This window comes from Coenobita brevimanus, chromosome 105 (genome assembly GCF_032717465.1).
Source record: "Coenobita brevimanus isolate Jiangsu-jjx chromosome 105, ASM3271746v2, whole genome shotgun sequence".
NCBI classification, from domain to species: Eukaryota; Metazoa; Arthropoda; class Malacostraca; order Decapoda; family Coenobitidae; genus Coenobita; species Coenobita brevimanus.
The window spans coordinates 25774086-25786585 of record NC_137058.1 but is presented as its reverse complement, the minus strand read 5'-3'; the positions used below and the strand labels follow the sequence as shown (position 1 = coordinate 25786585).

The window sequence follows — 12500 nt, the reverse complement described above, 5'->3', positions numbered from 1 at the left end:
TGGTATCCCTTTTGCCGGTATACTAAATGCCCTTAATTTAGTATACTGAACTTTACCGGTTTACTGAGTGTTCTCCCGGTTGTTCTTGAGTGTTCATCTCCCGGTGTTCTAATTCTTGTTCCTCTCCCGGTAATCCGAATGAACTGGTCCCGGTCTAGAGAATGTCCCCCCCTCCCCCTGTGTAAACCCCAGTTAAACCAGTAAATGGCTAATCTCACTCTCGGGTGTTTTTTTTAATCGACTGCTTCCCTAATTTTTCCCTAATTCCCAAAAATATATATAAAATGTGTTTATATTTGTATTTAGATTTGATTACATATACTGCTTATAGATATCATTATTTTTTTTTCCAATAAGAGTGGACTTCAGTATTTCAGGTTTTTCATATATATCATTTTAGTGAACATGAGAATTTTCTGTTTTTCAAAATATGTGAATGGTATTTAATTGATGTTTTTATAAGTTTAACAAATTCCTAAGTAAAATTCACATATCAAAATCTTAACATTGCCAAGTTTGTCAAATGTGGATATACTTTTTTTTCTTTTTTTCCCATATCTGTGAGGTGAGTTGTTGAAATATTGAAAGGTGTTTGTAAAGGTATTTAGATATTTTGTCCCCATCTCGCTCTTGTTTCAGTGCCATCCTCCTCCCATTCTTCCTCCATCTTCCTCTCTTTCCTCCCTCCATCGCTCCCCTCGAGTCCAGCACTTCCCCCTTTAAATAATACAGTCTAAGAACCGTCAGTAAACGTTCGGAGAGGGTATGTTTCCCAGCGAAGATTATATTACTCTACCTGATAAATAATTCCCACCTGAAAAAGCACAGAATATACGTTAAATTAATCTCAGCTGAAACACTACCAAATTAAACAGTGACCAAAGACGCTGACATGTAAATAACACAAGTAAAACACATTCGCGTTTCTCTTTAATCTTTTGAAACCGTGTGACGTGTTTTTAAGCTACTTCTTGCCGTTACCGTACAATTTTATGCAGTTCGGGAGAGTCTGCTGCTAATGAATTGGTTACAGAAGGGTATATATAAGCTTTCCAATTCAAAAGGAAATACGTCACTGGATTCAAGAGATGGGAATAAAGGTTGAGCTGATGATGGCATGAAACACAGCCCCTCTCAGACACACATCAAACTTAAATACAAATAATTACAAAAAAAAAAAAAAAAAAAAAAAAACAGACAAAAACAGAGTGATATGTAAACCGAAGCGCAAATACGGCAGCAGAGATCAGTTGTGTGCGTATCCCCAGGAAATGAAGAGGTGACCTAACGTGAGAGTTATATGCAGGGTTGTAGAAGGGAGACAAGAAGTAGCAGAAGGATGGGTGAGGGGCTGCCAGAACCAAGAGTCAAAGTCATAAAGTCATAGGGGATTAGAAGAAGGATAGAGCAGATACAAGACGTGGACAGTGAAATAAGTGGTATGGTGTAGATTGGGCTCTTTCCTTTCTGTGGGTAGGTGTTAGCTTGTGACCATCCACCCCACAAACTCATTGGCAATCACTGAGGCTTAGTACTACAGCAAGAGCAACCTCTAAACATGAGGCTAGTCCCAAACCTTCCTGAGTCACCAAGTCGTCCACTTAGAGTTGTAATTTAATAGTGCTGAATGGGTCATCACTGCGGAGATTGATATATAAAGAAAATAATCAGATCATCATGAAAGTACTAGTGTTATGTAACCTCTTTGGCACTGTTAGTCAGTCACTGTAAAGCTCTAACTGACATGAATTGCATACAGGAAGATCTGGAAGGTAAATTTCAAATGATTCATATTGACCTCTTTGAATAACAAGCAAGATGCTGTACCGAACCTACTGAGCCTTGAATGAGTCTCGTAGCAAATATTACTTCCTGTAGTCACGTTGCATCGACCAAGACAAACTTTGTACATAAGGCTTATATGGAAGTGTCAGTTATGGAGATTACTTCTTGAGAACAGTGAGGTCAGATCTGTTACGTTGGGTCTGGAGGCATCTCTTCTCATGCTGGATATTTGTGGATATTGTGCTAAATATACGAATCCATTAAAAGTAAAAAAACATCAGCCATTTAAATCCAGCCAAAGAAACATAATCCAACTGGGAAGTGATACAAATTTTCCCTGACTTCTTTTAGACCAGTATTTATCACCGTGTCATTTTCTTATTTCACACACGTTCCATAATGTGAAGAAAGAGATATGTTGCTTAATAATGGATTTGAAAAGAATGAAGTCACAGTTACTTCCTTCTCTTCCCACCACATTCCTGAGACCTCCACTACACCCCACTGTGTTTCAAAAGCCGTTCTGTGTTGTGGCAAAACAGTCCCAACTTTTGCTGGGGGTGTCGTGCGTTTACCTTGGCTGTCACGTTCACAGCACTTTCATCATGGGACCCTATTCTCTTGAGTTTTAAAGGCTCAGTAGCATATATTCTTTACCTGTTTACGTCTTCATATAGCACGTTATTAATCTTGTGTATGTTGTGTACCTCTGTTGACATTAGTTTTTGTGGCCCCAGGCTCGTCTGGATGTGAACCTGGTGGACTTCAAGTTTAAGCTGTCTTTTCTGCAGTCCACCATCCTCCTTTCAAGGGTTTGGGGGAGAATTAAGGGATGTTGGTATTACAATATTGGTGCCAGTACGTGATGACATCCCTTAATAGCATACTCTCCTATGTTATTGATGTGAAGTACGTCAGTATTAAAAACATAGCATTCGAGAGAATTTTAATGTACAACAAGTAAAACAAACAGCTATGGAAGAAGTACTAAGCCTATTCGAACGAGAGTAAAAACCAGTGTGACAGTAGATCTAAGTACAAAAGTTCTTGCTCGTTACATGAGACACATTCATTATTTACAGGACTGATTAGTAGCCTCTGGAAGCATATCTGTGGAAGAATATTGTTGAAACCCTCCACAGACCTTTTATAACCTGAGAAAATAACAGACACGATGGTAAATATCAGTTTCAGCAGATTTAAGTCACAGTTACATTCTTTATAGGTACATTAAGTTTGTTAGGTTTGGTCTGGCGTATCTCGTGGAAGACCGCTGCCGCCATTACTGTGCCACTTCCTCACAGGCCTTCCATAACACAAATAACTGACATGGCGGTAAATATCAGCTTCATCAGCGTTCGGTCACAGTTACAGTGCGTTGCTTTTAGATTAGGTCTGATGGGTTGCGTATGAGTGAATTATCTACATTCCATTCTCTTTGACGTCATTTTACCATCATTCTCGATATACTCAGATGCTTTTATTCAGCTTGAGTGAGATTTTTTGAACTGCAGTAAAGATGCAGTCTCTCTTAACTCTTTCATTGTTCGTGGTCTTTCCATAGCTGAGTACAAATGTCTGGTGGTAGCAAGAATTTAATATAAAAGACGTCTTTATATCTCTGGGGTTAATTGAAATGTAACCTGAACTTCCCAAGCAGATTAAAATACAAGAGTTAAGATCGTATGCTTCAAAAATCATATCACACAGGCAAAGGAAGCCCCCACTTTTTGACAACAATTTCTTGTGTATATGACAAAGACAGGAGCGGAACACGTCTAGCATCTCTATATCTGTAACACTGGGTACAAACTGACCAGATCTAAAGACGACAAGGATTCCAGTAATTGCCCAGCAAATATTAGGGGCTTGCCTTCCCATCTGAGATATAATTTTAAAGCATTACGGTTCTAAAGCACCATGGCGGACTTCTTTCTCCTTTACCTTCCTCTCTTTCTCCTCATTCTTTACCCCATTCCTCCTTCCCTCTTCCCCCTGTGGCCAGAGAACTTACACTTATTGTCCACAAACTTTAGGCACCACCTCGATCCAATATGGCCGCCCAGTACCAGGATCCTTTGCCACACCTCAATAGGTGAGGCTGGAGACGTGGCAACATCGCAACACTACCAGATGCCAGCAGCTCCTTTATATTTTTTGGTTTATTAAGTTTTTTTCAAGACCTGTTAAGTGAGACATATTCCCATTGGCTTTAGAAACATTGTAGCACCTCCTTCTCCGTGATTTGCTTTGTCTATTACACCTTTTTTATGCCTGTGATGCTGATTATGTTATTAGAAAGATATATTTAGCATTCAGGAGAAGGTGTCAACAGATTTTTATCCAGCTTAAGGGAGACTTATTTGAACCAGAAGGACTATGGACTTTGTTAACCCCTTTATCAAAAGAGATCATCCTTAAGCTGAATAGTCATCTGGAGGTTAACAAGAGCAGATTAGAATAAGACATCATTGTATTGCAGAGGCTCAGTGTTGTCTTGTCATTAAAGATGAAGGCCATGCCGATGATGAAAAGATATAGCTTACTGTAGATAGCATAGAAGACAGTATTAAAGCAGAACATGCAAATTAAATCACTAAGGAGGAGGCGCTATAAGGAATTCGAAGCTTCTGAGATTACAGTTAAGTGGTCCGACAGAAGTATAGATTGGTTACTGAAAGGACTCAACCGAGGACTCAGAATTTGTGCTAGACCTCTGTCAGACCCGAAGGACTTGAAAAACTTTGTAATTTACGTGCATGACCAAGATGTGAGGCCATATTCTCATGGGACAAGGTGGTATGTGGACATTTGGCTGGCACAGAGCTGGGACTGAAATGAAATCTGCTGGTATTAGCCCTCCAAACCAGGAGTGATTCAGAAATGGAAAGTAATTATTTCACTTATATGCTTCCCTGTCTCCTTTTTGAAGCTGGAACATGACCAAACGTCACCAGAGTTAACCTGCATGATTGAATAACTAACAAATCTCACTGAAATTAAACTACAGGATCTATATAACTTAATCAAATCAGATATCAGAGGAAATCTTACAATATCACCATACCAAACTGAATTTTCATTGCGGAATCCCAGCTCTAGACTTGCATGGTCTTTTCTTCTGGTAAAGTTCGCAGCATCAGTGTAAACTCAGGAGCCGAAGGGTTTGCTTACCTTCTACCTTTATCTTTGAGTGAAAGGAAGTCGTAGACAGGGTTTTACACCAAATAAAGACTTTTTTGTTGGTGCTCAAAACTTTTCTCGACTGTGCAAGTAAGAACACCATTGTACCATTGCAAACTGTCCTCATACAGTCTAATAAGACTTTGAACTATCACCTTATAAGTGAAGTAGAGGATTTTGTTTTTTTGTGAAACCCTGTCTACAAACACCCTCTAGACAGTGGCAAGGATAAGGGTAAAGTGAGCAGAAAATGTGTCTCCTGAGTGTATCTGATGCTGGAAGAGTCTGGTAATGAAAAGATGCTGAGGAATTTCTGAAGCCCACGAAAAAATGGCCCACGACTTGCATCTTTAGTTCTCTAATGATCGGTTGTTGTTTTTCTGTTTTCATACATAACTGACAGCACCTGCATCTTTATTTATTTAACTATTGAATTAAACCTCTTCAGCTCTAGGCCGTCCTTTATAGTTTATTTTTGCTGCTACCAGATGATACTCAACTTCGGAGGGAGCCCTTGAAGTGAGGGGATTAGTGGTCGCTGGACCTAATCCCTCCTGTTCAAAAACTCTCTCCTGAGTAGAATAAAAGAATCTGGAGACTGCAAAATTAAAAGAGTAGTGACAGCATCGTACTGAAGGGTTAACTGTACACCACCATCCCCAGTTGCCTCCATTGTTTCGAGCCACAATGCTCTGGATCATTGCATTTTGAGCTGTCACACTTTGAACCATTGTGCTTTTGAAACTGTTTGCTCAATTTCTCCCTTGTTTCATAATTTGCATTAAATTCCTGTGATAAGTTGATTTTTTCCTCACTGCAAGGTATATTTTGGGATCTTTTTGTTCACTTTTATGCTGTGAAACCAACTTTGCACCTTTACAGGAGAGGTAATTCCCAATGGCTTGGCAATTCTCGTATGCATAACAGGTGATACCACACACCTTAATGCATCATCACTTCGGCAGTAATACCATGCCTTTTAAGTTAATATATGCTAAGGCTAGTTTTTTTCATATCTGCCGTAGTGGGGTGTTTTTATGACTTTTTGGCGGGTATTGTGGAAAAGATGAGAGTGCTTTAACGAAATTCAAATCCACAAACAATTCCCTGTGTCAGGTTGTGATTGATCTCGTGTCCTCTCAGGCCGCAGTCCTCAACTCTAGGACTTGTTATGATATTTGACCTGATTGACTCCCAGGGATTATTACTTTGCTTACCTTACCTCTCATAGCTCACAGTTTTTGAACGAAGTTGCTGAAATTTGGAAACTCCTCAACAGTAGTTATTTGGAAAGATTTACACTTAAGCGTTTATATATGTATTTCTGTTCATATACAGTATATTACTGGTATTTGATCTTTTGTACCGCTTACAGTTACCTACATATATATAGTGGACAAAATCACAAGTTAGACAGAAGTAACTTTCCAATGTTCAGTTCTTTAAAGGATAGCATTTCTTCTTCAGCCAAAGACCCTACAGTTACCTTCAACAGTCAAGCTCAGCATTTCGAAAAATATAACATGAAATGTTTTGTATCGGGGGTGGTGTACAGTCGCGGTCAATATTCCTTTTGCACATCCAGGGTTTCGAACCACTGAAGCAATAATCGAAACCTTCCAGCTCTCTTTAACGCTCTCGGTTCGATGACGCTTTTTATTTCATTCTTACTACCACCAGACGGTTTAAATCAGCTTAGTGGAGACTTTCTGAGCTGGAGGGGTTAGCTATAGCCTTCATAAACCCCTCCAGTAAGAGAGGCCTTTTCTAAGTTGAATAGAATCGTCTGGAAGTAGCAAGAATAGACAAAGTTATGTGTCGTCTGATCGAAAGGGTTTAGCAAGATCTCTTTAGGGTTTGATGCAGTTCCGAGACACTGTAAACGAACTATTGATCGCGAATGCACACGATATCACTACTCTTTTCTCCTCTTTTGACAATATATGTGCATTTGCTGTTCCCAGTTTTTTCTCCTCTACCCAGCAAGAATAAATTACAATACAGGACATCTTAGCTTCCCCCTTCCCCTCCTTCTCCCCCTCTCCTCCCCTTCCCTCCACCCCTACCTCCTCTCTACCCCTACTATAACAGAGGGTGCCACTTAATGTACCCCCATCCCGACCCCCATCTCCCCTCACCCTTCACCCCCTCCCCCTGCCCTACCCCCCACTAGAGCAGAGGGTGTCACTTGGTTCCCCCCCACCTCCACCCACTCTGTCTCCCCCCTACCCTTTACAACAAGGGGGTCCCTTGGGTTGCTCCCCCACCCCACCCCCACTCTCCCTTACCTCTCTACTCACCACAAGGGGGGGGACACTTGGTATATCTATCCCCCATTTTCACACCATCACTTCCCCCTGCTCCCCACCCCCACCCATCTCTCTCTTTCCCCTGCTCCCCACTTCCACCTCATCTCCCTCTTCCCTCTGCCCCCCACTACAACAGAGGGTGCCTTGATTTATCTCCCCACCCTCATTCCCCCTCTTCCTCCCACCCCCACCCCCTCTCTTCCCCCGTGCCCCCACCACAGCAGAGGGCGCTCCTTTGTATATCCCTCATCCTTACCTTCCCCCTATCCTTACCCCCACCCTCACTTTCCCCCTATCCTTACCCCCTCACCTTCCCCCTATCCTTACCCCCACCCTCACCTTCCCCCTATCCTTACCCCCTCACCCTCACCCTATCCCCAGCCCCACCACCCCCACCCCCTTACCCTCACCCTACCCCTCTCCCCCACTACAACAGAGGGTCTCTTAGTTTATCTCCCACACCCACACCCATTTCCCCTCCCCTGTTCCCCCCTGCATCTCACCCCACCACCCCCTCTCACCCCATCCTCCCTGCTTATCCCCACTCCAGCTGTCCCCTTCCTGGCCTCTCCACCCCCTCCTTCCTCCCCCTCCCCCCCTCCTTCCTCCCCCTCCCCCCCTCCTTCCTCCCCCTCCCCCCCTCCTTCCTCCCCCTCCCCTCCTCCTTCCTCCCCCTCCCCCCCTCCTTCCTCCCCCTCCCCTCCTCCTTCCTCCCCCTCCCCCCCTCCTTCCTCCCCCTCCCCTCCTCCTTCCTCCCCCTCCCCCCCTCCTTCCTCCCCCTCCCCTCCTCCTTCCTCCCCCTCCCCCCCTCCTTCCTCCCCCTCCCCCCGTTAGAACAGAGGGATATTTCGGTTTACTCCCTCAACTGTCCCCCTCCCCCCCTCCCCCACCTGTCCCCCCTACTCCCCCTCCCAAACCTGTCCCCCTTACTCCCCCTCCCCCAGCTGTCCCCCTTACTCTTCCTCACCCACCTGTCCCCCTTACTCTTCCTCACCCACCTGTCCCCCTTACTCCTCCTCACCCACCTGTCCCCCTTACTCTTCCTCACCCACCTGTCCCCCTTACTCTTCCTCACCCACCTGTCCCCCTTACTCTCCCTCCTCACCTGTCCCCCTACTCCCCCTCTTCCCTCCCTCCCCTCTACTCCCCCTCCCCCACCTGCCCCCTCCCCCCCTCCACCACCTGTCCACTACTCCCCCTCCCCCAACTGTCACCCCTACTCCACCTCTCCCCTCCCTCCCCCCTTACTCCCCCCCCACCCGATTGCCTGTCTCTGTTTGGCATCTTGCTCTCCATACACGACGGAGTTACCCATATACCTTCCGCCGGCGACGCACTGGTGTTTAGCTTGTTCTGAATGTTCTTGTTCTTGTTCATAGTCATGTTTTTGTTGTTATTTTCTTGTTCTTCTTCATCCTGTCATTTTTTCGGCCATTTCTTGTAAGCTCCAGACGAGACTGAGTTAATCATATACCCTCCGCCGGCGACGCACTTTGCGTCGTTCTGGGTGTTGTTGTTGTTGTTGTTGTTGTTGTTGTTCATCCGTTCACTTTTTAGTCACATCTTGCCTTTCATTTTGTGGTTCTCTTAAATATCACGAGAGAGAGAGAGAGTTACAAGGAGTTACAGGGAATTGCAAAGACAAGTAGTACCTGAGAGAGAGAGAGAGAGAGAGAGAGAGAGAGAGAGAGAGAGAGAGAGAGAGAGAGAGAGAGAGAGAGAGAGAGAGAGAGAGAGAGAGAGAGAGAGAGAGAGAGAGAGTTACAAGGAGTTACAAGGAATTGCAAAGACAAGTAGTACCTGAGAGAGAGAGAGAGAGAGAGAGAGAGAGAGAGAGAGAGAGAGAGACCCTGTAATTTCCTCCTCCAGTGCTCTTAAAGTTACGGTCCCGCTGATGCAGATGTTCATGGGTTCGATTATCATGAAAAAAAAAAAAATTGGCATCTTTCCTCTCTTTTATATATAGATTTTCATTTTTTCGATTTTTTTTTTTTAAACCTGATTCTTGTTATGGATTGACGTAGCTGGTTTGTATAATTGATTTCACTTAACTTGGGTGAATTTGGTTAGTTTGTGCCATGTCAGTATTGTAGTCGTTTTTTTTTATTTATTCATTCGCTTCTGCCTTTTTAATATCATAGAATTTTGATTATTTAAGTCTGGGGATGTGAGCTGGGAGTAGGGAAGTGAAATGGCGGGGGACAGGGGGACGTGGAGGCGGTTTGTTTGTGGCCACCCCTTGCGGGATTAAGGCGTCTGGCAATAGATGGATAGACAGATATTAAAACTGAAGTGTTATGGATTTGTAGCTGATTTGTATCCTGTAATTCCCATATATAAAGGCATATGAGGTGGTTTGACCATGTGGAGAGGATGGAGAGTGAGAGACTGACGAGGAGAGTGTATGTGAGTGAGGTGGAGGGGGAGAGAGGGAGGGGAAGGCCAAGGATGAGATGGAGGGATGGTGTGGAGAGGTATATGAGAGAGAGGGGTGTGAATTGGGAGCAGGGCTGTGAAATGGCTGGGGACAGGGCGACATGGGGGCGATTTGTTTGTGGCCACCCTTTACGGGATTAAGGCTTTGGCAATAGATAGATAGATAGATGTTAAAACTGATGAGTGTTGTGGATTTGTAGCTGATTTGTATCCTGTAATTCCTAAATATAAAAACATATGATAAAGAAATGCTGTATTGGTAAGGGATAGACGCATGAGAGACAGGAACAAGAGAAGGGTGGAAATGTAAGAAATGAAGTGCCAAGTGTGTATTAAGTGGGGTGAGATGATTTGACACGGTGAGAAATGACACTGTAAGAGAGAGGTGTGTAGAAGCAGGCGTGGAAATGTGATAAATGTATAAATGATGTGTCAGATGTACGTATGTGGGATGAGATGATTTGACAGGGTGAGAAATGACACTGTAAGAGAGAGGTATGAGTAGAAGCAGATGAGGAAATGTTAGAAATGAAGTGCCAGATGTCCATATGTAGGGTGAGATGATCTGGCGTGTTGGGAAATGAGTCTGAGAGAGAGAGGTGTGTGGAAGTGTGCGCAGTTTGGTGGAAGGGACAGACCAGGGTGGTTTTAAGTGGGTGATGAGAAATTGATGGTGAAAGTGTACGGATCAGAGAAGTGGAAGGAGTGGAAGGAAGGGAGAGGCAGGTGGGAGGATGGTGTGTAGAAGGGTGGGGTGGGTGTTTAAGTGGCATGGCGATATGGGTGATGAGAAACTGATGGTGCAAGTGTATGGATCAGAGAAGTGGAGGGAGTGGGAGGAAGGGGGAGGCCGGTGAAAGGGTGAATGGATGATGTGGAGATGGTAAAATAAGAAGGTGTGAGCTTGTAGGCGCGTGAGAAGCGTGTGTGGGAGAGAGCTGTGGCATTATCTCTTCACGTATATCAGTCAGGGGGCGGGGCTTCATCGCCAGGAAGGGGGCGGGGCATAAACACCAGCTTTCATGAACCGGACTGTAGTTAGCATCATATCATATTTTATTTGTTGTTTTTCTGTCTTAATTCATTTTTTGTTATTCTAATCTCAAATTTCATTAAAGTTATCTGGTTATTCTGGTATCTTTTTAAATCGACTTTTTTGGGATACAGAATTTTGTAGTTGTCTTGTTCCTAAATGGTTTGCCATTCTTGTTGCTTTGTAGGTCATTGTCAGTAGTCTGGTCTTTCATAATTTTTTTCTTTACCTATTTGGAAAAGGATATGAAGGAAAAAATATATGTAGATTTCTTTCCTCTCATTTTTCGGGGCTTTTTATCATTGCTTTTCGCTTTGCAGTCAATTTTTATATATTTAGAGGGGCTTATGTGTTTTTATTTGTGTTTTTGTTCATAATTTTTCGTCTTAGTTTTTATGGTTTGCGGTCTCTGTTTTTTTTTTCTTTCTGTAGGCTGGTGTTTGGTTAGAGGCTCTCCTTATTTGCTTCGCTGTTTGGTTTGAATTCACAGCCTTGCTTTGTGTTTTTTTGAGCGTTTTTCGTGTAGATTGGTGTTTGCTTTGAGTTTGGCGTTGATTATATGCCTGTTTGCTTGCTTGCCCTGGTGTTTTTTTGATGAGTAGTTTTGGTATTCTGTGCCTTGGTGTGTGCATGTGTGTGTGTGTGTGTGTGTGTGTATGTGTGTGTGTGTGTGTTTTCCCCTCTCTCTCTTGCATCAAGTGCTTTCCGATTTGTAGTGACAGTGTTTATTTGCTTGTAATGTGATGGTTTCTGTTTGCTATATGTTTGGTTTCTGTTTGCTTGTGCCTGGTTTCTGCTTGCGATTGTTTATTTTTGTTTGCTTTTGGTTGATTTCTGTTTCTTATTGTTTGTTTTCTGTTTGCGTTTGACTGTTTGGTTTCTTTTTGCGATTGATTTTTTATGTTTGCTTGTGCCTGGTTTCTGTTTGATTGTTTTTTTTTGTTTGCTTGTGAGTGTTTTTTACGATTATTTGTTTTTTCCTGTTGTTTGGTTTCTGTTTGCTCTTGATTTGTTTGTTTGCTATTGTTTGGTTTCCATTTTGCCTATTTGGTTCCTGTTTGCGTGCTCTTGTTGTTTTGTTTGCATTGTTTGAGTTGGCTTATGTTTGTTTATGATTGGTTTCTGTTTGTCTGTTTGTTTTTGCCGGTGAATGTTTGGTTTCTGTTTGCCATCCATCCATCCATCATCCAATCCTATGTTGCCCCACGAGGAGCGTAGGAGCCCTGGGCTAGGCAAGTTGGTCATGACGTTTAATATGAGAGTGACCAGCCTCACTTATCCCTGGGTGGCATTACGTGAGCAATAAACCCCAACCATCCCTTGGATATAAACTATTATTATTATTATTATTATTATTATTATTATTATTATTGCTATTACTGCTACTACTATACTACTACTACTATTACTACTACTACTACTACTACGACTACGACTACTGCTACTACTACTACGATTACGACTACTGCTACTACTACTATTACTACTATGGCTACTGCTACTATTACTACAAGTACTTCTACGTTACTATTGCTACTTCAGTTATTATTATTATTATTATTATTATTATTATTATTATTATTATTATTATGTTATTATTATTATTTAATATTATTCTGTTTGTTTGTAGTGATGTTTTGAAATGCCGATGTTTTTTTAAGTGATCCATTGGTATCTGTTTGTTTGTAGTGATGTTTTTGTAGTGTTTAATGTTTGTATACTGTTTACTTTCTTTGTAGTGATGAAATGGTGTA

The 12500-nt window shown here is 42.7% G+C and overlaps 1 protein-coding gene across 2 annotated transcripts in view; it reads left to right on the top strand.

Moving 5' to 3' along the window:
* LOC145416283 (protein-lysine N-methyltransferase SMYD4-like) overlaps nt 1-12500 on the top strand; it is a 104053-nt gene that overhangs the window by 60421 nt on the left and 31132 nt on the right. For both annotated transcript variants that reach the window (XM_080285282.1, XM_080285281.1), the window contains exon 2: nt 3822-3880. In XM_080285282.1, the coding sequence (XP_080141408.1) occupies nt 3840-3880 (41 nt within the window). In that variant the 5' untranslated portion in view covers nt 3822-3839. The remainder of the gene's footprint in view (nt 1-3821; nt 3881-12500) is intronic.